Source organism: Lagopus leucura, unplaced genomic scaffold (assembly GCF_019238085.1).
Source record: "Lagopus leucura isolate 7727_CA_CO unplaced genomic scaffold, USGS_WTPT01 Super-Scaffold_100002, whole genome shotgun sequence".
Classification (NCBI taxonomy): Eukaryota; Metazoa; Chordata; class Aves; order Galliformes; family Phasianidae; genus Lagopus; species Lagopus leucura.
Genome location: NW_024962263.1, coordinates 75282842 through 75300924, shown reverse-complemented (window position 1 = coordinate 75300924; position 18083 = coordinate 75282842). Strand labels below are relative to the sequence as shown.

Below are 18083 nucleotides of genomic sequence, written 5' to 3'. Positions count from 1 at the left end.
TAGCTCCACCAAAATCAGTTTTTCTAAACTGCAATATAGTCTCACTGAATTTATTTTATTTATTTTATTTAATAGTCCCTGTTTTCAAGTTCATGCATAGGAAAACAGATGTTCCCGTTACTAGAAGAAAAGTGCATGGATTGAAATGAGATTGACATATTCACTATTTTTGTATATTGGATAGAAGACAAATAGCACTAATATTAAATTTAAAGTCAAATAACTTTTCACTGTAAAATTGAACAAAAAAAATTGAAAAAGTGATGGTTAAATTGGGTTTTAGTTGAGCTCTGGTTATATAGCCCAAATGAGACACATTCATCTAACTCTTCTGAGTTAGATGTAAAAGGGAAGACTCAAAAGCACCATCATAGGAACTTTCCATAAGATTTCTTTTTTTAAGTGTTTCTAATGAAACTAGTAGTAAATAAAATACAGAATGGCTTGGTATAGAAGGAACCAAACCAATTCCAGTGTCTTTGGAAAGACTGCTGCCCACTAGATGAGGTTAACCAGGAACACATCCATGCTGGCCTTGAACATTTCCAGGCATGGAGCATCCATAACTTCTCTGGGCAGCCTGTTTGTCTCAGCATCCAAATGCTGGGTCATAAATTATAAGCTTTTTCTCTTTGTGTTAACCAGTGTTCTATTCTGAACCAATGACTTTTTATTTGCAAAAAACTTATAAGGGGGCTTTCACACATTTTTTTGCTATTTATTCTGAGATAAGTACTTAGATTTTATACAAGGGCTGTTCCAAAAGTAATGTCTCTTATTTTAGTGTATTGTCCCATGACATCAGAGCTGGTAACATACTATGTTACATTTTGTTGCTGTGCAACAGGTGACAGTGGAGGGGCAGTGTAACAAAAAGACATTTGATATGGATGTGTGTATGAAGCAAAGGTGTGGAATTGAATTATTCCATGTGGAAAAAAATTGCACCCACTAACCTTCATTAACCCTTGCTGAACATTTATGGACACTAAGCAGTGGATGTCAGCACAGTGAGGTGGTCAGTGGTGTGTTTCAGCAGTGGTGTCAGCAACTGTGAGTCACCGCTGCTGGTGCAGATTTTTACGAATGCAGAATGGAGTTTCTTGTTCATTCCTTGGGAAATACATAGATAATGGCTGTGACTATGTTGAAAAATGATGTTTTGTAACTGAGAATTTTCTCTATCAAATTGTGTCATTGTGCTATTTGTATCTGTTGTAGTTTTCATGGAAATAAATAGGAGACATTACTTTTGGAGAAACTTACATTCATATGAAATAGTCAGTCAAGCCTCACAAAAAAAAAAAAAAAAAAAAAAAAAACTTAATGAATAAATAAATGTGTGTGACAAATGGAGTCAAGCAAGGCTGAGCAATTGATTAATATTTGGAAAAGTTGAGGTTGTTCAGGAATTTGCAGAAAAAGACAAAAACATGGATTGATAGGCAAAATGTTAAAACTTCCTTGTATCATAGTGAGTAAAATAGAAGAAAATGTCAAAGATAGCATGAGTTTGGGGTTATTAAGAAATGGCAGCTTAAACTTTGGACAAGTTTTGTTGAAGGAATTCAATAAAACACTAGGTCTATAATTATGGATAAAAAAATAGCAAGATTTGGAAGGTAGGCAAAATCAAATAATTACAATTTTAAGCAGTGCATATAGACTATCTTCTTGGAAAGAAGGACAGAATTATTATGGTAATGTTAATTTAATTTCAAACAAGCCTTTTTTTCTGTGGCATATAATATATTGTTCATAGGCTTTCCGTGGCATCTGGGAAGAAAGCTCTAAAAGGTAGTGACAAACACCAGCCATTGCTGTTCAGGAGTTACTAAATTATTCATGAGTTTTCAATAATTGATTTGACATTATATGATTTTCTTTCAGTGATATGTGAAATCATGTTGCTAGTCTTTGTCAGAAACACCAGTGGAACTCAGTTATTTTCCTAAGGAAAGTACCATGTTATCATCCCATAGTTGCACTAACTTCAGACAGAACACTTGCACCATTTTGCTGTATTTTATTTAGAAATATGTATAAACCACAAAGTGCTTAAAGGGCCTTATAACTACTCATTTACACTTTTGAGACCATAAAATAATATATGTAATCTGAATTGTATTCATATTTACTGTGTCTCATAATATATATGTATATAAATGAAACATTTTCTTCTCTATAAAGTGAGAGATCAGTTTATATACCATTAAAATGCAAATGTCCCATGGGTAGAATTCAGGCACTTCATGTGTCACACATACACACACACAAAAAAACATTTTTTCTTTTAATAGAAACAAATCCTGTTTTATGTAATTAAAAGCAGGACAGATTTCTAAAAAAAAAATCCTAACTATTTAAAAAAAAATAAGTTTCAAAAACTAAATGGAATGCAGTCAACCTCAGAATTGAAATTTGCCCTATTCATATAATTATTGAATCACAGATCTCAATTTAGAAGGAACACACAAGAATTATCAAGTCCAACTCCTCACTCCACACAAGGCCACACAAGGGTTTTGAAAAAGCATTGTCCAATCTCCTATTGAATTCCAGCAGGTTGGTACTGTGAACACTGCCCTCGGGAACCTGATCCAGTGCCAGACCACCATCTGGCGAAGAACCTTTTCCTAATGCCCAAACTAACCCTTCCTGACACAGATCCACACTGTTCTCTCAGGTCCTCTTGCTGCCACCAGAGAGATCAGCACCTGCACCTCCGCTCCCCTTGAGGATATTATAGGCCATCATGAGACTTCTCCTGCCTCATCTTCTCTAGGCTGAACAAATAAAGTGATCTCATATGTCTTCCTAAATCCTTCAATCATCTTTGCTTCCCTTCTTTGGATGCTCTCCAGTCTTTCTACGTCCTTCTTATATTGTAATGATTGAAAACACACACAGCGCTTAAGATGAGGCTGCATCAGTGCAGAGCAAAGCAGGACAAACCTTTCCCTCAGCCCACTAACAGTGCCATGTCTAATGTGCCACAAGGTACAATTGGCCCTTTTAGTTTCCAGGACATACTGTTGACTCAGATTCAACTTGCCATCAACCATATCTCTTTCCATTTGGCTGTTCTCAAGCTTCTCTACCCATCTATATGTGTACGTAGGGTTACCCCACCCAAGGTGCAGAATCTGGTACTTTCTTTTGTTAAATTTCATGTAGTTGATGATTGCCCAGCCCTCTAACTTCTCAATAACTCTTAGCAATGCCTCTCTACCACCATGGGATTCAATAGCTCCTCCTAATTTTGTAATGTCCGCAAGTATATTTAGTATGCATTTGAGTACTGTATCTAGTTCATTTATAATAAAATAGAAAAGAATGGGACCCTGAATGGAGACCTGTGGGACCTCATTAGTGACTGACAGCCAGCTTGACATAACCACATTTACAGTAACCCTTTGAGCCTGAACCATCAACCATCATATTATGTATTATATTCATATTCATATTATGTGTTATATTCACCCACCATATCATGTATTTTTCTAGCTCTATGCTGGATGTTTTGTCCAGAAGGATACTGTGAAAACAGTATCAAAAGTTTTGCTGAAATCCAGATTGTTTAAATCAACTGGCTTCTCTTGTTTAGCTAGGTGGGTAACCTTGTTATGAAAGAAAATTTATGTTTGTGAAACAGGATTTTGCCCTCATGTGTTGGCTGTGACCAATGACTGAGTTGTCATTCAAGTGTTCTTCATTAATAAATAGCTTAGTATTCCAAAAGGAGAATATAATTATCTTATAGTTCAATGCCCTAGATCAGGTTTGCATTACCTTGTTAACATCTCAGGATTAGTAAGGTATGAGAAGAAAGGATGCCTCTCGCTGAATCCCATAAATTATACATGAGAGCATAACATGCATTTCCACTGGTCACATTGTTTTCTGATATTATCAGTCTAAAATATACATACTTTATTTCCCTTCACTGGTAGTGAAATGAGTGGCTTCTAATTTCTGCTGTATTTTTCAGGTGTCCATTTACAATTTGTAAATTTCTCGACGGAGACCATACATGATTACTTAGAAGTCAGAAGTGGATCTACAGAAACTAGCACTGTTATTGGGAGACTAAGTGGCCCTCAGCTACCAGCCTCTCTGTTCAGCACAACTCATGAAACTAGCTTATATTTTCACAGTGATTATTCACAGAATAAGCAAGGATTTCATATTGTGTATCAAGGTAAGAGTTTGATATTCTTATGTGAAAACAAGATGACTGTTGAAGACTGCTTCTTGATTTCGCAGTCCTGAGAGTTAAACATTAAATAAAAGTGACAATGAAAAAGTAATTGTGTCCCTTTAAAAATAACTTAATGTACAGGCAAACGTTCATATCTGAATTTGGTTGGCATATTAATTTACATTGCAAGGATTTATGAAATAAGAATCTCTGATGTTTGATCTTCATAATTGTATGGAGATCTCAATTTTTTGTCTTGGGTTTGAGAAGAAAAAGTTCTAAATACTGCTTTAGAGCTCGTGATAGGCTTGGGTAGAGTAATGTTAACCCAAAAATCTCCTAATCCATTTAATTTCCTTGCTGGTAATTTCACTGGAAGCTTCTTTTTCTATTGTTCCAAAATAGACAATTCTAGACTAGTGTGGAGATCATAGTTCCTTTTTATATAATTGTTCATTCATTTAAAAGGAACTGTGTCACCACTTTTCACAGAAAAAGACCAAGTGTATAGTGCAAACTATCTTGTTTTCATGATGTTAGTAACGTCAAAAGATGATTTTAAGAGATTTTATTTATAGCATTTTGTTACTACCCTTTCAAGAGTAACAAGTCTGAATTGATTTGAAGTCTTATGTTACATACTGGAAGAGAGACACTGCAAAAAGTGCTAGCTTTTAAAGCAAAAATCAATTTTGAACTGAACTGCTTGGTAAGATTTTATTCACTTCTATGTGGAGTACGATATAATTTGTAGCCAAAAGGGAACTTCAAAATCTACCCACAAGAAGAACAGTCTATTAATAAATAAAATGACAGCAGTCATTTCACAGATGCTGCTATTTGTGAGCAGATAATTCCAATAAAATTCCTCTCTGTTTCTTATTATGCAAGAGAAAATTGTTTCTATCAAACAGTTACAATCTGAAGCATACTGATTTTCAGATTTTGCATTGCATGTATGTTTCTAGTTCTATAATAAAAAGCCAATGTCTTGGAAAAGATCACCAAGATCAAAGAATCAGAGAATCATTAAGATTGGAGTAGACCTAGATCATCTAGTTCAACTGTCCACCTACCACCAAAGTTGACCACTAAATCATGTTTCTTAGTACCACATCTAAATGTTTATTGAACATTCCCAGGGATGGTGACTCAAACTTCCAACTTCCCTTGGCAGCCTGTTCCATTGCCTGACTATTCTTTCAGATAATAATTTTTTCCTAATATCCAACCTGAACCTCTCCTGGTGCAACTTGAGATTATTACTTCTCATTCTATCGCTGCTTATGTGGGAGTAGAGGTTGACCCCCACCTCACCACAACCTCCTTTCAGATAGTTGTAGATAACAAAAAGGTCTCCCCAAGCTTCCTCTTCTCCAGATGAAACAATCCCAGTTCCTTAGTCATAAGACCTGTCATCAAGATTGCTTACTACAAAATCTTTGATAATTCATAATAGAGCCTTTAAAAACTTCTGAGAAAACCCAGTAAGATTAGAGACAGGCTTATCTTTCCTCTTCCTCTTTCCTGAGAGTGTATAAACAGAAACATTTGTATCAGACAAATGTTCCGTCTAACTCATCATGATATTTATAACTGGAAAAATATATGCTACTTATTAGCACAGTTTCTGTGATCCATTGGTTTTGTACTCTCCCAGCATCCACAGTTGTTTTTAGATTACTATTACTATTACTGGAGGATTTGACAACATATTTGTATTCAGACTTATTCCTATCTTCATGTTTTTTTAGAACTTTTGTCATATACTCTTCAAAAGTCTTTTACAGAACTCTGCTTTCGCTTTACCAAGAAATCATGTTTAGCCATATGCCCTGTGCAGCTATTTCTTATTATAGGAAATTTGTATTATTACATTCTCATGCTACCATATAAGTCAGACTCCTGAAGAACTTACAGATGTGATTAAAGCAGTGCAGAACCATGATCTGATAGGACAGATCTTGATGGGACATAAATGTTGGATCAGCAGCTCTTCTGGTTGAACTGTTCTTGCTTCTGGTCCTCTGCTTTACCTATTCAGTATGATATTTTTGTATTTACTTCAAACTGATCTAGTGTCTTTGACCTTTGTAGTACAGGCACTGTATCTTGTTTGGAAATCTCTACAGTATCTTCAGCTAGAAAGACAAAAGAATTTACTGAGTTTCTTTCACTGTGGCATCCATGTATCCAGAAAAGTCCTCTTCACACATTTGGCATCAAGTGACTTACCAATTCCTCATCTTATTTCCTGCTTCTGATGTTGTTAAGTACTTTTATAACTATTATCTGAGACATCTTCTGGAAGATATTTTTCAAATTATTTTTGTTCTCTTTATTTGCTATTTAAATTCGGCCTGCTATGTTTTACAATTTTTTGAAAACGCAGTCTACTTAGTCACATGGATACTTTTCTGAACCACTATGGAGTTGCTTTTTTTTTTTCATTGTTTGTATTTTGAATTGTAGAGTATGTTTTACTTCTTCTTTTAAAGCAGTGGGAATTTACAGACTGCTAATTATTTGTAATCTACACTACCTCATTTATATTGGTTATATTTATATACCTCAAGTACATTCACTTTCAGAAAAATGTAATATTTCTCTGCTTGGTTTATTTGACAATTAAACTGCGTATGACTTCTGTTATGAGCTGTCTTTCTCATGAATAAGGATTGAATACCAACTTTGTTCAAAACTAAATTACCCAAATCTTTTATTGATAAATTTCAAACTTCTTGTTTTAGGGAAAAAGTATTCCCTACATGTGAAGTTGTATTTCCAAAGGTCCTCTCAGTGAGTTATTGATCTAGTTCATTCATGTATATTTGGGTATTCCATTATTGCTACATTTTCTCTAATTGTACTTGAAATTTCCTGTTCCTAATATGAACATTGTAGAGGCAGCTCAGCATTACATTTATGCTTAGAAAGTATTCTGCTATGAGTATTCTGCAGTGCTTCTTTTTTCTTTTTTTCTTTTTTCTTTTTTTTTTTTCCACCTGATAATATTTTTCCACTATTAGAAACTTAAAAGTCATAAGCAACAATGCCATTCTCCCACCTGGAGTCTTTTCTTTCTCAGTGTTAGGAATTCTGCTGCTCTGTGCAGTGCCTTTCACATCAGAGCTGCTGGTTTGTTCAGGCATTCTATTTCTTGCATCTTGTGTTTTAGGCTTCTGTATCGGTGTGCGTGCTTCTTAGTTTGGCTCTCCTTCTGTTCCTTAATACTGTACAAAGTACTAAATATGTACTGCAGAGTACCTGATTTTCCTTTGCTATTTATTGCAATTCTGTTTGTTCATCTTTCTCCCCCTCTTTTTAAGAGGTGCACTGATTTTTAGCCTCATTCCTCCCATGGTAACATTCATTTTCTGTACCTGTTAGTTTTTGCCATCCTTCTAATTTCAAGATTCTTCCACAGCTTCTTAATTTTAATAGACAGGAGCTTGGACCTTTTTTGATTGAGAAGTATTTTCACTTTGTAAATTGCAAAAGCAATTTGTAGCCAGTGGCCTGTGATTTTAGACATATAAATGCATTAATTCTGTACTTACAAAAATAAAAAAGGTCAAATTGAGAGGCTAGTTTCACTTTTATCTTTGCAGATACTTTGTTTCAAAAAAATGTAGGGTAGACTGTTAGTTTTGTTTGTTTGCTTTATGTTTTCAATCTGTAGAGAACATAAGATCCTTTCAACTTTGGTTATGGTAGTATGTTTTCTATCTTAGGTTTGGAAATGTGAATACGTTTTTATGCATATTTCCAGAATTGATGTGGGAACACTTTTGAGTCTTGTTGTGCTGGGAATTATGGCATGTGAAATGTCTCAAGTTGTTTTTTTTATTATTATTCTTACGAAAAGCATATATTTTTTGTGGGTTTTTTTGTTTGTTTTTTGTTTTTGTATTTTGATTTTATTTTGGAAAATCTAAAATGAATAAAAAAAAAATTACTTTTTCTATTGTTGTTATCTATTTCAGCATATCAACTACAAAGCTGTCCTGACCCTCGACCATTTCGGAATGGTTTTGTTATTGGGAGTGACTTTACCGTGGGACAAACTATTTCATTTGAGTGTTTTCCTGGCTACACGTTAATTGGAAATTCTGCCCTGACTTGTCTTCATGGTGTTAGCCGTAACTGGAATCATCCTCTGCCCAGATGTGAAGGTGTGTTGTGAGTGGCCTAAGAACCCTTCAATATTTGTAACTCCTCCTTAAGATCTGTTAAATGAAATTCTTTCAGCTTTTCAACTAATAGAGACCTATATTTTATACTGTAGTATTTGCAGAGGAATTACCCAATTCAGTGTATGAATTCTTTTTGCAGAGAATCTGAAATGTTCTTAACTGAAGAACTTATGTTAAGACGTTAAAATGTTAAGAACTGAAAACTTATCTGTTAAGTTTATTTTTAGAAGGTTAGGCATAAAGCCCGGAATAAGGAGATCTGTGCAGCTTATATATGTAAGTGGTGCTACAGAGTAAAAGCTCTACACTGAATCAAGTTAAAAAAGAGTCAAATATTGAGTTTCTCAACTCTGGCTACTTATATTGTTTTTTAAGTTGGAAAAAAATATGCCAAAGATGGTATAAAGTACAGTTGTCTTCTAAACAGTGTTGTTTGAAGACTTTCCTGTTTACTTTTTTGTGAATGGGATTTTTTAAATTATATTTTTTTAACCTCTTACATTTTCTTTTTACACTGATATCCTTACAGTAAGTAAGCAGATTCAAGGAGCTGTGACTTGCGCATAGCTAAAGTTTTAAGGCAGATTGAATGTATATGATGATGTATACAATATTTTTTATCTCTAACTATATTGAAAGGAACCTGTACCTATGCAACAGGCCAAAGGTCAGTTATCCAGACTCTGAAACAGAGAAGGACAGATGTTGAGTTAGCACAGAAATCTTAAGTATCTGTGTATGTTTGGTGGCCCTGCCAGGCAGGGGGTTGGAACTACATGATCCTTGAGGTCCCTTCCAAGCCGGGTGATTCTGTGATTCTATGATTCTGTGATTCTGTGTGTACCGCAAAATTTATTTTTCAAAGAGCTGGCATTTCTTCCACATGAAATAGCTAATTGCTGGAATCTCCAGGCTTGTCATAATTGTGACAATATTCAGACAGAAGTTAGGTTCCTGAAAAATCATAGACATGAATATACTTCACATTCATGACAGTCATCCTGAAATCCTACACCATAAGTTCCAAACATTTAATAATTACTGACTATAAAATTCTTGATATGTCTAAACATAGGTTTCCACAAAGGTGAGGTTGATATGAGGTGGTAAGCATTTACTTTCGTATAGCTAAAACACCCCCTCACAGTTTCTGGAGGAATACTCATGTTAAAGGCCTGACTTTTCTGTATGTTGAATGGAAAAAGCTCAGAATTAAGAGTGTTACTTAAAATACTGAGCAAGTTGAAAAGGAATGTCTGTAAATAATAATAATAATAATAATACCAATAGCAATAATAATAATAGTGTATCACAATGCATTATTATTTTTACTGCTGTCTGAATTTCTTCGTTGTATTCTGAATCATCTACTTAAATTTACATATTTAAATTAGAAGCTTCATTACTCTAAGATCCTTCATGAGGCAGTGAGCCATAGGCTTTTCTGGGAGATGCAGTAGCTAAATTAAGACCTATCTGACACTGAATTCAGAAGGAGAAACCTTATCATATAAAAGAGAGATGACACCTCCACAGTCTGTCTTTTGAAAGGCTAAGAAGTTAATTAATCAGAAATGAATTTCAACTTTCATTTTCTGGATCCTAAGGGAACAGTAATGGTTCACATCTTAACTGCTAAACAGCTGAGCTTTTCATTATCAGTTAGTTCTTGCTGTATTTTCTGTGACTCAGAATTAAGGCAAATCGCGTATTGAAATGGAGTGACTGGATTTCTTTGAATTACCTTACCTGAATCTGCAATTCTAAGCTACCTTAAAGTGTATTGCTGTGCAGGATATCACCTCAGATGAACTTCCTGTGCTGTTGCTAGAAGTTCATTGTTTCTACTTAATATGATTAGAGAAGCAGATAAATGACCAAGTGAAAGCTGATCATGAGGCTCCAATTTGTGTTGCATGATTCCAGACTGTTAACATTACTTAGATTTTCAAGAAATTTCTAAAGTTACTTGTCATTCATTTGTTTTGGTATAAATATTTATTGAAGTTTTTTTAATAAAAGTTTTGACATTTTTACATCCTACACATATATATTTATTTCATTATTTGTGAAAGAAAAAGATTAGGAATCTATTAGTTATACGTATTTTGTTTTGCAATTAAGTTCTCATGTTCCAAAGCATAAAATTGAAGTTTATATATCTATATATATCTGACTAATAGCAGTACAATATGTTTAAAATTTGTGTTTGCTTTATTCTGAGGCTGCATATGCTATAACATATGCTGAAGCAGACTGTCTAAATCAACTGTGACTAAACATTCTTCCTGTTTGAATAGTTTTGCATCCTTTTTCCCCTAAAATTCATGTAGACTGTGCTCAGAACCAGCTAATCCTCTTTGACCCTTCTTAACTTGTCTTTCTCACTTTCATCCCTGTTCCCTCTCCTCTTCCAAATCTCATTGCTGACAGTCATCAGCCCTTCATTCCCTAAGACCTGGCTACAAAATCAATTTTGTCAGCATTACTTACTTACTTGAGAAACTAAAAGCTGAATAAGATTAGTATATCAGGTGAGGTGTGAAACTGAAAGTCTTTTTACCCTGCAGATCAGAATCAAAGTTGATATTTATAAGCCATAACACATGCTTTACCTAAATACAAATAATGCACTGATAATCCATATCAAAATATTGTTTTTACAGGTCACAATTTTGTTAGTAGGGAGAGCGGTCAGAAGACTCAGAAGCTTCCCCATATGTTGTGTTAAAAGAGTAATTACCCAGTTCAGCTCTACAGATCTGGTCATAGCAGGGAAGTAATCATCCCCCTGTACTCTGCACTGGCGAGGCTGCACCTCAAGTACCTTGTTCAGCTTTGGGCCCCTCACTACAAGAAAAACATTGAGGCCCTGGAACATGTCCAAAGAAGGGCAACAAAACTGGTGAGGGATCTGGAACACAAGGCTTATGAGGAGTGGCTGAGGGAGCTGAAATTGTTTAGTCTGAAGAAGAGGAGGCTTAGGGAAGACCTCATTGCACTCTACAACTTCCTGAAGGGAGGTTGTGCTGAGGAGGGGTTTGGCCTCTTCTCCCAGGCAACAAACAGGACCTGAGGAAATGGCCACTTGTTGTGCCTGAAAGATTTAGATTAGGAAAAGGAAAAAAAAATTCTCTCAGAAAGTAGTCAGGCACTGGAATGGCCTGTCCTGGGAGGTGGTGGAGTTGCTATCCCTGACAGTGTTCAAGGGGCATCTGGATGAGGACCTATGAGATATGGTTTAGTAGCTTGTGGTACTAATGGTAATGGGAGGATGGTTGGACTAGATGATCTTGTAGGTCCTTTCCAACCTTGTGATTCTATGATTGTATGTTTGAATGGCTCTTAGAATCACCCTTAAGGAGTTAGCCTACATTCAGTGAGAACTTCTATGGCTATTTTAATAAATAGCATTCATTGTTGAAGCAAAAGATTATATATTCTTTTGGATTGACACTGTTAAATACACTATCTGCAGAACACTTGCAAGTATCAAGAATGTAACTAATGCAGCTGATTGCAAACACATTGAATTATGAAATAACTCCGTAGAGTTTTCTAAGTTTACCGAAGAGGTACTCAGTATAATGGAAACATCCCTGGGGCAGTGGAAGATAATCCCAGCCTGTTGGTCCCGGAAGTCAGTGATGTCCTCTTGACTTGTCTGTATCTCCTCCAAGTTTCCTTCTCTTTTAAGCCTTTTTTATACTGCTTTCTTCCTTTCAGGTGCAGCTTGAGTTACTCTAGTCACTACTCTAGTCATATATCTTTGTTACAATTCCTGTGACAGAAAAAAATGGAAAACTACTAACTTGGGATAACAACTATGAATTCTATCAGTTCCACAGTTCCATCAAGTTCCCATTCTGTGATGTTTGATCAGAGAGCCTGGGTCATGGTGTTTGTGCTCTGCTCCACCTTCATACTGTATCTCTTAGAGTCAGCATACCAAGCTTTCCTGGTGTTACTGCAGTATATGGTTGGATGTTTGTGTTGTTTAGGGAACTATCCTGGAACAAATTCTGCATATTCATTGGATTCCACCGTGGGGATTTCCTCAATTCTGTATCTTCTCTTAAAGGTGGATATGTCAATAAGTCACATTCAGTAATTATTCCACATAAGCCACCTTCTGAGACTATAGTCACTCAAGTTTCACAATATGTAGAAGGAATCTGGGAGGTCACAAACAATCTTTCTATAAGGATTAGAGCTCAAGAGGCATTTGGGTTTCTCACTACACGTGGATTAAGATGTTTGACTCATAGTATTTAGGAAGACTGTCTTATCTGAACATTGCCAAAGGGAGGGAGTTGAGAGCAGGGAGGGAGCATACCATCAAAAATATGAGCCAATGACCATCATAGGTTGCACCTCTGTGAGAGTATGGTTAAGGAAGAGAAAACCTGCTGCACAACCACAGCTGGGAGAGAGCTGAAATACCACAGCAAATCTTAATTTTCAAACCTTCATTCTTTGGTTAGACACACACATTCTAGTTTTCTAGAATCTTGGTTACCATTCCATCCCTTTTTTTGTAGTGGAAATGGGCTCTCCTTGATGAGAAAATTGTATAGTTTTGATTAACAGTGTTCCTGAAATGCAGAGTATGGTCAATTTTGCACTGTATGATGTCTAAAAATAATGTGTTTCAAGAAGAATTTCAGAAAGCACTAATTTTTCCCTCAGAATTTATATTAGGAAATTCTTTTTTTTTTTTTTTTTTTTTTTTAATATTGTGACACAAAGTATTTTCATTTCCAAACTCCTCTCTAGTTTTTCCCAGACATCTCAGTCAGCTTACCCTATCTCTTCTTTCATCTGATAATTTTGATTAGCTACATTCCTGTGGTGATAAATAAAAATAATTAAGTAATTCATTTGTTCATGATAATTTGTAGCTGTCATTTACACAAATTTTTAAAAATGTTGTTCTTTTTTTTTCTTTTTTTTTTTAACTTCTGCAGAGAATTGCTTAACCCAGTGTCTCACTTTGATTCCAGATCCAACAGTATTTATGATTTTGTAATTGCTTATCTTTTTCTTTTCATTTTGACTAATAATATCAAAAATAGATCTCTAATTCCCTTCAAAGAGCTCAGTTACATCTGTTTGATGTACACTGCAGTGGCTTTACATGCTAATAACTTTCACGTGATCTAGGAAGAATGCAAAATTTGTCTAACATTTATGAAAACAATACCTTTTCTATAGCTCTCTGTGGAGGAAACATAACTGCAATGAATGGCACCATATATTCTCCAGGATATCCTGATGAGTATCCAAACTTTCAAGACTGCTTCTGGCTTGTAAGAGTACCACCTGGGAATGGAATCTACATCAATTTCACAGTTCTCCAGACAGAGCCAATATATGATTTCATAACTGTCTGGTAAGGAAACACTTCTGGCTTTTAATTAATCTTCATGTGACACTATACAACAAAGTATGAATTAAAATTAGTATATTTATGATTTCATAATTTCTTCATTGATGCTGGTGTCCTGAGTGATTTGCCAAAACCCATGCTTTCCAATATACAATTCTTTTTAGGTATTAGTGGACAGAAAGTTGCATAGCCTTTCTTGTTAAGAATTCAGAAACTGTGGATTGCCAATAATAGTTTGCCTTGTTGATTTTTTTTGGTCAAGAAGTATTATGTAGCCGGATTCTGAAAGACAAGTAATCCTTAAAAAAATGTGAAAATGAGCAGCTGCTACTGTGTGTATTAGGCCATTTTAGAGTAACATTTTCTTCATATCTTACATGTTGTCTTCTTTCAAACTATTTAACAGAAGTTAAAAGTCAAGGCTCTATTTGGTTATGACAAAAAAACTCTTAACTAACTGCAGCTGTGAATAACATTTGTTTTCTATATACTGAATCTATGTATTCTCTCTATTATCTTTGTATTCTCTCTATATTTGCTATATTTTGAATCCATTTTAATCATGATTTTTTTCAGATATTGAGGCCCACGTTTTACTAGGTTTCAAAGTTGTTTAAGGCAGGTGGCTATAGGCACAGCTAGAGGTACAACTTTTGTCATAATCATGAGACTATACCAGTGACTCCCTTAGATATTTCAAGAGCAGTTATGACCCTTGGTAGCTTACCTAAACAGTAATTCAGAGATTGAGAGAATAGTTTTTTTAGTCAGAACAGTGAGAGGTAATTTGAAGTATTTGTAATTGATTTAGTGTTTCTGTTGCACAAAACTATTAATTTGACTTCATATAAATTCCTGTAGACCTCAGGTTTTCATTCATAATTACCTAAATATTAAACAGTTGTCTTCATTGTTGTGATCATTTTTGTAGGCATTAGCTATTTTTCATCTTGTACTACAAACTGCCTTGTCCTACATCCCCGATATTTGCCTGCTTTGCTTTAAATTCTAACAAAAATTTCATCTGAATATGTACAAAGACTATTGTTCTGATGAAACTCTGATGATAATTTTGAATGCTTTTAATTCTTCCCTACTTGAAGGATGAACTTCAGAATCTGTTCTGAATTTAGTATGCTCAGTGTGTACATCCAGACATGCAGACATCCTTTCCCCGTTCAATTCATACAAGTTAGAACACTACTGTTCACTCCCAGTGTTCCATCCACTTGTTCCCTCCTTTCTATGAAGCAATTTCATGTCCTTTCAGTTACATTCTTGGCTGCATTATAAACATATTTCTTACAATAAATTTAATTGTGTGTATTCCATGATGAAGATAAAACCTCAGTTTTACCTCAGTTTGTATCCTATTTCAATTAAGAAAAATTTTAGGACTATGTCCTGAAGTTAAAGCATCTGTAAGGGTATTTGTCTATATTATGTATGTTGTTACTTATATGTGATTTATAAAGTTACATAAGCAGTATTCTGTACATTCTATGATTAAATAGGTTAAACAAGTTCAGCAATATTATATACTGACAGAACTCATCCAAAATTTTAATAACAGTATCCGTAGAGGAAAAAAGTACAATTTTCCATCATTCAAATAATTCCTCAAATCAGACAATGTGTGAATCTAATGAGGAATGAAGTCTTCATTATTAGTCTTTATAACTTGAGTCCACACTTGTAATATACAAGGCTACTCCAAAAATAATGCCTCATATTTTATCTGTTGGCCCACATATTTATATGTTGGCCCACAATGTTAGAAGCAAATATTGGTGATATGGCAGTAGAGGTTGAACCTTCCCACCAATATTCCATTACTACTTTTGTTGCCATTTGACAGGTGGTAGCAGAGGGGCAGTCTCATAAATTGGCATCTGACATGGAAGCGCATAGGAAGCAAAGATGTGTCATTGAATTCCTTCAGTTGGAAAAAAATGGCACTCATTGACCTTCACTGATCCTTACTGAATGTTTACGGAGATCAAATGGTTAATATGAGCACAGTGAGGCTTTGGGTGGTGCATTTCAGCAGTGGCAACAACAGTGAGTCACCACCACTGATGCAGATTTTTATGAGAGTGGCATGCAAGTTCTTGTTCGTCTCTGGCAAAAATGCACAGCTAGTAGTGGTAACTGTTGAAAAATAGTGTTTTGTAACTGAGAATTTGCTCCATCAGATAGTGCTTTTTTATATCTGTTGTAGTCTCCATGGAAATAAATAGGAGACATTACTTTCAAAGTAATACATGAATAAGAATTTGAGATGTTGAAATAGCCAACTTCATATCATACTTAGTGTTAGCTAACATATTTTTATGAATGTTTAATTGAATCATTATAACATAAAAATTGAGGGGAAAAAAAAAGGTAAATTAAAAAATTCTGAAATTTCACAATTCCCAAAAGTACTGTCCATAAGACAAAAGTTCTAAATGAAATATACGTTTATATATGCTCAGGTGCATATTCAGGTGTAATCTTTTATGCAGTTGAGTATAAGAATTTTCTTTTCTTTTCTTTTTTTTTTTTTTTTAAGAGAAGCCGATATCAATTAATTGCCTTTTTAAAAATTAAATTGTATTCATTGTGTAATTTTCCTAGCAATGACCAAATTCAAAAGATTGCAGGAGAATTTTTGTAGTATTAGTAGTATTAGTAGTAGTAGTAGTAGCAGTAGTAGTATTTTGTAGTATTTGTTGTATTAGTTTTACTTTTTTTCAAATATCAGCATTTGAAAACACAGGTGCAGAAACGTGAACATTAATAAGATGATGAAGTACAGTCACAAACTAAATCATTTTAAAGTTGCTGGCTTTTTAATTAAAAAAGAAAATAAAAATTACTTCACAGAGGTGGTTGAATGGAGGATCATGCTTTTCAATGAATTTGGATGGCTTTCCAAACTACTATCCCTTTTACTCCTTTTCACATACAGAATATCAAAAGGCTTTCAGAGTTTATTTCATCTGGTTTCAGATGACCCATGCCTTTTTAGAGTAGTCTACTACTTTACAAATTGTGTAGAAATTAAATTATTTGGACAAACAAGTCTTCTTTTATCTGTTTTTCTAAGGGATGGACCAGACCAAACTTCTCCTCAGATTGGGCAGTTTAGTGGCAATACTGCACTAGAATCAGTCTACAGTACTTCCAATCAGATTCTGATCAAGTTTCACAGTGACTTTACTACTAGTGGCTTTTTTGTACTTAGCTATCATGGTAAGTATGACAAATTGTATTTTCTAGTGCATGTGCTATACTGATTACTGCTGTAATAGAATTGTTTTTCTAAAAAATCACTATTATTAATGTGAGTGATCACCATTAGAGTAATGAAAACATATAAAGGACTAACATATATAATGAAAACAAAATATTTTCTCAACCAGTATGTTAAAGTTACTAATAGTCAAGCAAAAACAACACACTGTGAAGTGACTTGAGCAAAAAAGGTAACATCAGGACCCTGTTAGTTCAAGGTGGTTATCTTCTCTCAACTTACACGCTTCCAAATTTTTATACAATCCAAGTGTAACAAACAAGTGAACAACAACAACAAAAGCAGCAAAAAAAAAAGCTTAAGTCCCACAATGAAAAGAAATATCAATGTCACTTGATTTTTTTGTTGAAGAGTAGATTCATAATTTTCATTCCATAGGGTTTCATGATTTTATTTCCATATCTAAGCACCTATATTGCAGTTTGAGAAAGACAAACTAACACTTTGCCTTCATCAAGATATAAATTGATATATACTCATTAATTGATATATATTACTATATACTGATAAAATACATTGTCTATGATGAGCAAATATATATGAGCAAACAATATATGAGCAAACACATGGAAAAAAGCTCATACCTGTTCATAAATTTTCTAGATTTGATCTTTCTTCACTTATTTATTTCTGTTATTGTGTACATTTTCATTCCACAAGTATGAACCCTGAAGTGTAATAAAGATGTGAACTGATTATTCATGAAGAAACTTAGAACACTTTTGTGGATTAATGTTTTCAGAATAAATAAAACTCTCTGTATCCTTGAGTCTGTGATTGTATCAGCTCCTTACAATTCACAGCAATGAAAGTAAGGTGGAGAGTGGAATCAAATTTTTTAAAACAGATAATTTGGGGTCTAAACTAAAATCTATACATAAATGGGAGACATTTGAGATAAATAATATTTGAATTTTTATTGAATACATTTGCTACACTGGTGATTTTATTTTATTTTATTTTATTTTATTTTATTTTATTTTATTTTATTTTATTTTA

At 34.3% G+C, this 18083-nt stretch overlaps 1 protein-coding gene across 3 annotated transcripts in view; it reads left to right on the top strand.

Moving 5' to 3' along the window:
* The window catches only part of CSMD3 (CUB and Sushi multiple domains 3), a 539260-nt gene that overhangs the window by 448417 nt on the left and 72760 nt on the right, over positions 1-18083 (top strand). For all 3 annotated transcript variants that reach the window (XM_042869066.1, XM_042869064.1, XM_042869063.1), the window contains 4 exons: positions 3992-4201; positions 8188-8376; positions 13612-13789; positions 16878-17023. In XM_042869066.1, coding sequence (XP_042725000.1) covers positions 3992-4201; positions 8188-8376; positions 13612-13789; positions 16878-17023 — 723 coding nt within the window. The remainder of the gene's footprint in view (positions 1-3991; positions 4202-8187; positions 8377-13611; positions 13790-16877; positions 17024-18083) is intronic.